This window comes from Lonchura striata, chromosome 2, assembly GCF_050655825.1.
Source record: "Lonchura striata isolate lonStrDom1 chromosome 2, ASM5065582v1, whole genome shotgun sequence".
Lineage (NCBI taxonomy): Eukaryota > Metazoa > Chordata > Aves > Passeriformes > Estrildidae > Lonchura > Lonchura striata.
In genome coordinates this window covers 62430717-62441354 of record NC_140704.1, presented here as the reverse complement: position 1 = coordinate 62441354, position 10638 = coordinate 62430717, and the positions used below count along the sequence as shown (strand labels likewise).

The 10638-nt window shown below is 43.8% G+C and overlaps 1 protein-coding gene and 1 long non-coding RNA gene across 6 annotated transcripts in view; one reads left to right on the top strand and one right to left on the bottom strand.

The window, feature by feature from the left end:
• Nucleotides 1–10638, top strand: part of LOC146768275 (uncharacterized) — a 91711-nt gene that overhangs the window by 43866 nt on the left and 37207 nt on the right. The window lies entirely within an intron of this gene.
• Nucleotides 1392–10108, bottom strand: LOC110478241 (ribosyldihydronicotinamide dehydrogenase [quinone]-like). 5 transcript variants are annotated; one of them, XM_021544776.3, is made up of 7 exons: nucleotides 9973–10108; nucleotides 9570–9622; nucleotides 8010–8174; nucleotides 6988–7118; nucleotides 5377–5490; nucleotides 4895–4996; nucleotides 1392–3765 (listed from the first exon to the last, which is right to left on the bottom strand). In XM_021544776.3, the coding sequence occupies exons 2-7, from the start codon at nucleotides 9610–9612 to the stop codon at nucleotides 3592–3594; spliced, it is 729 nt and encodes a 242-aa protein (XP_021400451.3). In that variant the 5' UTR covers nucleotides 9613–9622; nucleotides 9973–10108; the 3' UTR covers nucleotides 1392–3591. The 5 variants fall into 5 exon arrangements, with proteins under 5 accessions (XP_021400451.3, XP_077642093.2, XP_077642100.2 ...); XM_077785967.2 differs by having other exon boundaries at nucleotides 6988–7130; nucleotides 9973–10078; XM_077785974.2 differs by having other exon boundaries at nucleotides 6988–7130; nucleotides 9570–9629; nucleotides 9973–10062.

The following is a 10638-nucleotide window of genomic DNA, read 5'->3' as shown; positions in this document are numbered from 1 at the left end:
GGACTTCAAGGCGTTGGAAATACCTTTGTCTATGGAATATTTAGTGCTGGATATGTGGGCATTTTTTTGTGTTCAGGAAGGCCCGAGGCAGGAGTTTGTTTGTCAACAGAGTTACTAACACAGATGACAGCCCTAGGGACAGTTGCAGGAATACGTAACCAAAAGAGTCACTGTAAATCATGTAGTTCAGCCTCTTCTGGATGTCAGGTATGTAGTTAATACAGCTTCTTTACAGAAGGGCCTTCCCACTGCCATTCCTCTTTGAAAAGTTTGGTGATAACGAGTGTCTAATGTCTTTACCATGATCTTTCCCACTCTCGAGAACTGTTGCATTCCCTATGATACTTTCAAGTGGTAGTGACAGAAGAGCAGCAGCATATCAACGTGGTAGGGCAGCATCAGCCCACAACTATGTTTTAAATTTTTTCCTTTGATGGTCAGCAATGCAATATAGGAGCTCCTAAACCATCCATCTACCCTTATCTGCTCTTCCAGGGATGGCACTGTCTGCTTTGTGCCTTGTGTTGGCCCACACAAGGCTGCTGGGAGCAGGGGCTCCTCCCTTCTGGCTTTCTGGAAGGTGTCGCATGGGAAAGACAGGTGGGACACGGAACGATGCGGGCGACCCTGGGTTTGGAGAGATAGCACAGCCTTGGTGATCACTTTCAAGGAGAACTTTTCTCTCTGATTATGAAACTGCCCTATGATGGGCAAACTGAATAAACAACTTCTTTCTAGGATTTTGCAAAAAGAAAAAAAAGAAAAACGGAAGTTGACAGTGGAATGAGAAGAATTGATGCAGGACCAGCACATTCCTGTTTTCCACCCATGCTGGATTAGCTGGTATTCAGACAAAACTGGAGTTTAATGCTCCGACAGCTCCTGATGTAAGGGCTGATCACACTTACTGTAAAGAGGAGACTCAGGACCAAATGCTGACTTGTCACACTGAGCTCACTGTAGTTTAAATGCTGCAATTTTATGTCCATCCACACTGTGAGGTATCACAAGGAGAGCTTTATTGAACCTGCAGTCCAGAGAGTCTGGGACATTTGTCAGGTAAATAAAGCAAATGCAAATATAGACATGAAATATGTTATAATTGGCCACCATCTCTGGTGGGCCAATTATTCAGTTTTTGTCTTCTGCAAGCCCAAGCATCACAGAAAACTTTGGATTACATTTGACTTCTAAGGGTTTTTTTTCCCCTTTTTATGGTCAGTTGGTTTGTCTGGTTTGCTTTTTCTGCTGTTTAGCTTTGCATTGGGTATGGGGCCAAAGGTGTGGTCTAAAGATGGGAAGAGAGATAGCTGAATTTATTAGAATTGCTTGGTTAAAAACTTGTCAGTCTCATTCAGTGGTGATTTGCCAACAATCACTATGCAAAGAAAGAGGTTTATTTGTCATTTATTTGTATGTGCTTGGAGGTTGGTGTTGCCAGTTTTGACATTAATTCATTAAATGAATAGGGAAAATAAACTGATCCAGAAATGCAAACTGAATTTACAGAGAAATGTCTTAATTCTGATAGAGGAGAAGGAAAGATTCTCTTGAAATGGACAAAATGATTGGTACATTTTTAGTGCTTTTCTCAATAATGAATTTATCTGAGCAGAAGTCTTCAATTTTAGTATTAATGAGAATTTAATAAGCCCATTAGTTTTCTTTCAACTTTAACTGAACTTGCATTAATCTCAAACATTCACATACTTTGTACTACAAATCTCAACCAACTTATTAAACTTAGTGCTACCATGTGTGGGAGCTGGCATGTGTCTGCCAGATAGTGTCAAGCACAGTATCCTCAACATACAGGTCAGTCTGACATTCTTCATCTAATAGTTAACCCCACTAAGCTCTGCAATTGATCCCAAGCAGTAAGATTGGTTTGACATTGCAACTTCTGCTTTTACCTCAATTTCCTTCTTTCCTGAATAGTCTGCTAATTGAACACAGTGAATAGAAGGATGATTTCTCTTCTATGCAATTTTAAAATTTGTGCTCAGATTTCTTTCAGTAACTTTAAGTTGTTCTCCTTAAGTCTTTAAGGCATGAATCTGCTTTCTCCACAACTTAGATGTGTAGTACTTTCTTCCTTATTCCTTTTCACTTTCCTTTTCCTATAACAAAGCTGTTGAGACAAAGCAAATTTTCTGCTTCTGCAACCTAAAGACTCTGGCTCACGTACCTCACAGCAGACATCTGCAACAGCTTGGGGCAGCTCTGCTTCCTGGGAAATGTCTCTGTTGAATGTGGCCCTTTGCTTCATATGGGAGCAAACAGGAAGACTGACCTTTTCCTGTGGTGGCATTTCCCAGCCTGGTGTATCAGTTTACACAGAGCCTCCAGAGCTTGGGTTCAGCATGTTTATTATCCAATTAGTCCCTAAGGAACTGTAAGGCTGGGGTGTGATAAGACTGCCACAAAGCAGGTATGGCAGATGCATAGAGGCTTAGTTGTCTTTGACAGGGACTCAGGGAATGGGTTCTTACAGTGGCCACAGTCTTTTAATATCAAAGTGCAAAGGCAGCTGTTAGGTGAGCTGGTCAAAGCAAGAAATTCAGTAGCTAAGTGAGAAACCCACCCCCTTGCCATATGCACAAACAGGGTTAACAACTCTAAAGCACAAAAATAACACTGCTACATTTCCAGGTAAAAATCCTGGATATTAAGAGCCAGACAATTCATTTATCCCATAGATCCTGACCCATATACAGACAGTGCATCTGCAGGCTTTCGGGTTAGTGCTCTGCCTCACTATCTGCTGGTGCTGGAGATCTCCAAGGAAGCTGATTGATGCTGATGCTGGAGGGGAAGCAAACACCCTCCAGACCCAAACACCAACACTGACTGGTGTGAGAGGGCAGGCTACAGACAGGATTCCTTTTTCTCTCTACTTTGGAAAGATGCATACTTTACAAAAGGGAGCTGTAGTCTACAAAGGAAGGTAAATTAATGCACATATCACTACATACATATTTATTTTTTTCTTTTTCTGGCATCTGTCATAGCTTTAATATTGCTATATAGATAGGATCTGGAGAAGCCTAGATTTAATCTAGAGAAGCCTATGGCTGCCCACAAGGATTTCCAGCTGTTTAAGACACTTTGCAATGGTACATCCTTTTGCAACACTAGTCATAACGTGGTTTTTGTTGCTCCAAGGCACAAATATAGCACTATCACAATCCATCTTGGGCTTTTAAAGGTTGAGTATGGGCACCATATTCCCTGGCAAAGGAAAAAGAAGTGTCAATTGGTACAAAAAGTGTTAAAATAAATGTGGCCACATACTGTTTCACAAGCAGCAATGGTATAATCTGCCATGAAACACCATGTGTGCTATCAACCACAAGGAGGCAGGATGACGGTGTTTATGTGAGCAGAGAGAATTTCAGAGTTTTGCACCCATCCTTGAAGGGAATCTCCTGGGAATCACTGAAGATAAATGCACTGTTGTCAGTTAAACTGCTAGAAGCAGTATTGAAAATTGTTAAAATATATTTGAATTAGGAGATTAGTGTTCAGATATTTAGATAGAGCATCAAAAAGAATGGAGAAAAAAAAATCTTGTAGTCTTGCACCTGACCACTACTTGAAATACCACTCAGGAGAGCAGTTTATGGGTTCTTCCTTCCAAAGAGTCTTCAGACGCTGGGTCCAGGCAGCCAGCATCTCCTTCCTCTTCTCCTCAGAGACATTCTCTGGAGCATAACAGATGTGAGGTTCAAGGACTTTGACACCACAGAAGTGCATGATTCCATGCTGGATGCAAAACAAAGAAAGAAATGCCTCAGGAAATATCTACTCTTACTTTCCTTTGAAGAACATGGAAGATTCAAATCTGTTCTGCTTCTCTGATCTGATATCAGCCAGGTTCTCTAAACCTGTGCATTTATCAGGAGAAGGAAAATAAATTGCAGAAATTCACCACCTATCCAGTCAGACATTATTGAAGGCATTCAGCAGAATAGCACACAAGATACTCAAAGGGCAACTTCATTTCCTCTGCTCTGGGGAATTTATTTTTAACTGCTGCTAATCCCGTAGAATTTTTCTTTTTGGGAGCTGTTCACTGTTCAGTTTGCAAGGATCACAAAAGTTCATTGTTCAGTTTGAAACTCTTCAGATGGGTCTCTAACTGCAGTGCTCCACATCTACTTCTAAAATGTTTTTTTTTTTAAACTTTTTCCCTCTGGCTTAGCTGAGGTTTCTGTAGGAAGACTAGTACCTCTGGAATCAGCTCAACTTGCCATTTTCCCTCTGTGTTTCTGAATTTAGATCTGTGTTTCACATTTTTGCCAAGTTGACCTGCAAGCTCTGCAGCTGGACAGCTCCACAGGAGCAGGCAGCTGATAACAGTGTGGGAAGACCATGGAATTTTGGCTCATCTCTTGTATCAGGAAGAAGCTGGCAAAACTTGCCTTACCACCTGTATTTCCCAAACCATGCTGGGTACTTCTGAAAAAAGAGTAGCAATTAGAAGAGGAATGCTAACTTTGTGTGTTGACTGTTACTGCGAGGGTAACGTGTGGCTCCCCTCCTGCCCTGCATCCTAAATGAAATGGGAAACCACTGGGAACAGAAATGCATGACTGCGTGACTGAGCTAAAGGAAATCCTGTAGCAGGGAAACTGAAAAGACTCACAGTGTTAAGCTTTCTCTACATTCTAATCTGGAGGAAGCGGGACAAAACAACTTTAAAAGTCAGTGGACTTTTAAAGTATCCCAGCATTTTAGGTAACAGTTTACAACCTGCAGATCCTTGGAACTGACAATTTGAATATTAACTATTATATTTCATATCTAAAAAATACCCAATAAAGCAATTGCTAAAAATAGCTGGAATAATAAAAAATTATATAGACAATAACCAAATGTTCATATATTATACCTGCATGGGCCACAGGACATAGCGAATATCACCACCAATACCTTCTTTTGAATATATCTCTTGGCTTACTCCCGTGGTGAAAGAAAACAGGGATAACTTGTCCTAGAATTAGGAAAGTTGTGGTTAATTAAGACATATTTAAAGAGGAGTGCCTGAATGGTTCAAGAGATATTCAGGCAAACCTGGACAGCAAGGATTTCTAATGAAGAGGGTGACTTCTTCTTTCTCAGACCTTACATGAAGTGGCAGTTCTGAGGCAAAGATTGATGTCATACAATTAGACAGTGGACTGCGTGTCTTTGGAAAGACAGAGGTTAAAGAAAAGGAATTATGTGTCTGACACCCTTGTGTGAAGTAGGGCTGATACACTACAACATAGTGTAAAGTGAGAGCTGTAAACAGCTACAATGGAAAAGAATGAACAAGGACCCATAGAACATGGTGCAAGCCTTGACCTTAGTAAAACAATTCCAAAAACATACCTGAAGCAAACCATCATCATAAACCTTTGACAAATCGTAAGCAAAGCCTTGGACCAAGACTCTGTCCATCCAGCCCTTCAGGATTGCAGGCATGTTGAACCAAAACAAGGGAAACTAGGCAAAGAGAAATGACCTGGTTAGCACAGAGAGTCTGGGTCACCCTTAGGCCGGGTTTATAGGACAAATCCTGTCCTCTGAACCTGCTCAGATCCTGTATGTACCTTCTCCAGCTCTCTGTCAGTAGAGGTAGTAACTATGGCTGGCAAAAGAAGCCAAAGTGCTTTCTGTTTGTGGTAAACCACAGGGCCAGACCTGAGTATCTACAGCACACCAACATTGTGGTGCATGTGAGGGCTTCCATCCAGAATAAAGTTGTAATGTGTTGAATTGGTGGGTGCAATTTAATTCTGATTTAAGGCTATACAGAATCATGTCTCCTATGGCTGAAAGGCAAAAGAAACTACTATTGTATTAGCAGGATTGACATCTGCTGATCAGTTCTGATCTGACAGTCTGCTGACAAATGCCAGGGCATCATAGGAAAGACTTACTTTCAAAGCCTTATTTTCATGACCCCTAATCCCTTTACTGAGAAGAAAAAGAATTTTTTAACAGTTGGACCCTTGGTTTCTAGATCTTCCAGTTAGTCCGTGGGACTGCATGCCAAAGCTATCATGTCCATGGCATTATCTTGACTGCTTAATGGGCTCTTATACAAGGCTGCATCACTACTCTTAAACCTTTGTACACATTGCAAATAGAGAAATTCTATAAACAAGTAACCACACTTGGCTTAATACACGGTGAAAACAAAATGGAAACTGGGCAACCACCACTGTAACTACAAACAGTGAGTTTAGTCTGTAGCAAATCTAGAATTCCTTCATCATGTCCTTTAGAGGCTTTTAAAATTTATTTTGTATTTTCTCCACCAGAACACACTCAATTCATCATAGCATTTTACACATGAAACGTAGACGGCAACTACTTCCTTCAGGGCATGTCTTACTGTTCTTATATGGGAAGTGATAGTGTGAAAATTACAATGACTTAGAGTGAAATGCTTAATTGATATATGGCCCCAACCTAAATTTAATCTAACTTTAGACAGAGGAATATATATAGAGATGTCTAAGGCCAACAGGGACACAGAGAAATGTAAGGCTACTACTTCCCTCCACAATACTTTGTGATTTGTAGAGTTGGCATAATGGAGAACAGAGATGGGCTGTAAAGCTCTGTTATCAATTCCCAGTAGTGTTTCTGCAAGTCAGCAACAAATGACAACAGTCAACTTGGGAAAGCCCAATTCCCTGATTTGCTGGTTGCCCCCAGCTCCTTGCCCAGGAAATAATCCTTCCTCTGCTTTCTGCCTGCCTGCCTGCCTGCCTGCTATCCATGGTCACATGTTTTTGAACATCCTACAGGAAATTTGGCCCAGTGTTGGGGAGTTTCTGGGGTTGCTGTTGTTTTCAACCTGCATCATTGTGCTACTCAATTACTGGATTTACTGTAGTAATGACCCAGATAATTGTACTACTGACCTGTAGTTTCTACTGTACCATTTACCTAAAGTCAACAGCACAACTGAATTCTGTTTAAAATAATGACCTGAAAAATCAGCAGGTCTGCTTCCCGCACTTTCTTCTGCTCTTCAACCAGATCTTTGGACAAACATCCTCTCTTGTAAGCTTCCCAGGTTTCCACACCATAATTGAACGCTTCTGAGTTGTGCAGGTGACCTGTGGGTAGAACTGAAAAGTCATTCCTTGGCCCCTGTGCAGTATCAGTGCCAGATAAGAGTTGAATGCAGGTTGCCATTCACAGTTCTAAACTGAGTTACTGCTTTCCATTTTTCCTGCTTTTTGTCATTGTTGGATATTCAGCATCAACCCAGCTGATGGCCACTTGATTTTAAAAAGGAGAGGAACATAGGATCTCAGAGTTCTAAAGCTTCATCTTCCTGTAGCAACACAGGAAGTGCAATATGAGGACCTAAGCTTGCCTCAGGACTCTGGGGATGCAGGTGGAAGATTTAAGAGAATGTTGTGAATTGTTCTGCCTCTGCCTTAGGGCTTGCTGAGGCCATCCTGCACTTGTAAGCTTAACTATGGAGCTGCTTTCCAGCCTCTATAACTGGGACATTCCCCAAGGGATGGGGGACCAGTATTGGGAATCAGCTCTACTGATTCCACTAGCAGATCATCAGTCTCTAGCAGAAGACAGGGGCAGTTGTAGCCTCGTGAACTAAAATGTAACTAAACTAAGTCCCAGAAGGGCATCTGAAGGCATTTCCTCTCCATGAGAAATGGTCTCTGGAGGCTGATTCATGGATGTGCTAATGTCTTTTTTCCTGTCAGTAATTTCACTGTGATACAAAGTTCATGTTCAGGAGTGGACTTTTAGAAATGCAGATGTCTGGTCATGGATAAGTTTCTTATCAATTAATTTTGTTTATTACTAATCTCTTGAGGATCTGATGGCTGGAGCACCTCTCCTACCAAGCCAGAATGAGAGTTGGGGTTGTTCAGCGTGGGGAAGATTTCAGAGAGACTTTTTTCAGTCTTCTGACACTTGAAGGAGGTCTTACAAGTCACTGTTTTTTGAGAGAGGCATATTTTGGCTGGGCTCACCAACAATGTCATTCCTTGTTGCTCTGGGCTCAAACTGCATGGCGTATAAATCCGACACGGTGACACTGCAGCCCTGCTTGGTCAGCTCTTCCACAGCAATCTTCAACAAAGATCCATTGAAGGACTTGGGCTCTTGATGTGCATACACTATCAGGACTTTTTTCCCTGGAGGCAGAAAGAAAACCAGGAGACCATTTGGAATCCGGGAGGCAGGTGCAGAACAGTTTGTAGAGTTGGGGCTCACTCCTTGCTCCTTCTGTGGTGTCTTTTCCCAAGGACACAGAAGCAGTGAAAGTAGTGACAGTGGCAGCATTTGACTCCTGCTCAGTAGCACTGAGTGGCCCCTGAGGCCCTGATTGCTGCATGTGCCCAGCGCAGCAATTCTGTGCTACACTGGGCTTTCCTAGGTGGAGCCCAGTGCATAGAGGGGGTGTTCCATATCAGGTCACGCTGCCCTACATCAGCACAATACAGCCCCTTCTCTTGAGACAACATTTCTGTTGGTCTGATTCCACTACCATCCAAAAAGCATTGCCAGATAGATTGCCCAAAAGTGTCATGGAAGTTTCTTAGAGGTTGGAACACCTTCCTACCGCAGTGGTGGTTCCCTTCCTGATCTTTCATTTCAGTGCTGTGCAAGTTACAACACAGACATTAAAGATAGGGATTAAAGATGCTCGTGTCCCACTTCAGCACAGTTACAATTACTTCTGTACAGAGCAAAAGGGGTTTTTTTCCTCAAAGATGAGAGTCTTATGTGTATTTCAAACTGTTGTCAATGTGGATTCAAGGTAAACTGAGTGTCCAGGCAGTTGTGGAAGTATGAAATATCTGAGAGGCACGTAACAAGACTCTGCTCAAAGAACTCCACTGTGTGCTTTATTAAGCATAGGTCCTACAATTTTTATAATTCTCTTAAAAATCATTCATCAGTGAAACAAAGGAAAGATTTTGTATGGGGTTTTTGTTGATAGATAACCAGATAGGGAAATTCACAGGCACTATTGAAAATGACAGGGTTTGCAGAATATGCAGCTCTTGCTTCCTGACTGCCAACCCAAAAGCTCAGGCATTTCCTGAACTCGGTTTCTCTGTGGTGCAGCTTCTGGATATGGGTACCTAATGTCTATGAAAGAAGAGGTATGCAAAAAAGACTATTAAAACTTGCAGGTCAAATGCTATCATAAATTCAATGTGTCTATAAACTCTTTAAATCCCTGCTCCTTACTCTACTCTGGAATTTCAGGAGCAGTTACAACTTCGCTGTTTCTGCCAGATCTCAACAAATGGAGCTCAGTGATTGCACGTTATCAAAAGCTCCAAAAGGTGCTAACTTTCATTCTGCAAAAATGCTGATTTGTTTCCATTTCAGTAGAGCTGAGGGCACTTGGGCAAAGGATTTGGAGAGGCTGGAGTTTTCCAAGGCATCACTTACTGAGGTAATTTCAGTCTTTTGGAAAAGTAAGACCTCAGTGTCCCAAAGGCCCAGAGGCCTCAACCCTGAGGCACCCAGCGCTCAGGGCTGGAGCGAGCAGCATTTTCGCCCGGATTTGCTCTTACCTGCCATTGCTGGGGAGCGCTGGGGAGCTTCACTCTTGATCATCTGTCACTGCCTGAGAACTCAAGTGAGAGATTGGCGATGAGAAACACCCGGAGCAGGTGCAAGGAGAATCGCTGTTTCAGCGGAGATGTGCCGTGGTGTGGCTGCGGGCACTCACGCACAGCCGGGCACTGTCCAAGCGCGGCCGCCGCAGCGGAGGGAAGCCGCCGGCTCTCGGCCCGGCCCCGGAGCAGGAATTCCCTCTCCTCCGGCCGCCGCACGGCGCTGGGCGCCCGCGGCACGGCCGCCTCGGCCCGGGCTGCGCCGGGCGCACGGCGCCGCTCCCGGTCCCGTGCCGCCTATGGAAAGCGGCTGCGGAACAGCCCCGGCGCCCCGCTCCCGGCGCAGCCCGGGCTGCCTTACCTGCTCCCCGGGGCCCGCAGCACATGTGCGGCGGGGCTGGAGCCGCCCTTCCCGGCGGCCCCGGGCCTGGGGCAGCGCCGGAGCGGGGCGGGATCGGGATCGGCGCCGCCCGCCGCTCCGGCTCCGCCGCTGTGACAGCGTGCGACACCTACATCATCTCTGGATAGGTTTTTTTATTCTGGGTCTCTGCTCTTCTCCAAGTACAGAGCTTGTCCTTCATTTCTCTCAGCAATGCAGTATGAGAGCTCCTAAACCATCCATCTACCCTTATCTGCTCTTCCAGGGATGGCACTGTCTGCTTTGTGCCTTGTGTTGGCCCACACAAGGCTGCTGGGAGCAGGGGCTCCTCCCTTCTGGCTTTCTGGAAGGTGTCGCATGGGAAAGACAGGTGGGACACGGAACGATGCGGGCGGCCCTGGGTTTGGAGAGATAGGACAGCCTTGGTGATCACTTTCAAGGAGAACTTTTCTCTCTGAGTATCAAAACTGCCCTATGATGGGCAAACTGAATAAACAGCTTTGTTCTGAGACCTTAGGAAAAAGAAGAAAGAAAAAAAACCCCAATAAACAAAACAAACCTCCACCACCACCATCACCAATAAACAGAAACAAACAAACAAACAAAAAACAACAAAAAACACAACACAACCCAAAACAAAACAAAACA

Bases quoted from the DNA above. Each gene is read 5' to 3' on its own strand.
- LOC110478241 (XM_077785967.2), bottom strand. From the start codon at position 9,612: ATGATCAAGAGTGAAGCTCCCCAGCGCTCCCCAGCAATGGCAG. The intron at 8,175-9,569 runs GTAAGAGCAAAT...TTCTGCCTCCAG, and splicing joins GCGCTCCCCAGCAATGGCAG to GGAAAAAAGTCCTGATAGTG. The intron at 7,131-8,009 runs GTGAGCCCAGCC...ATGACTTTTCAG, and splicing joins AACAAGGAATGACATTGTTG to TTCTACCCACAGGTCACCTG.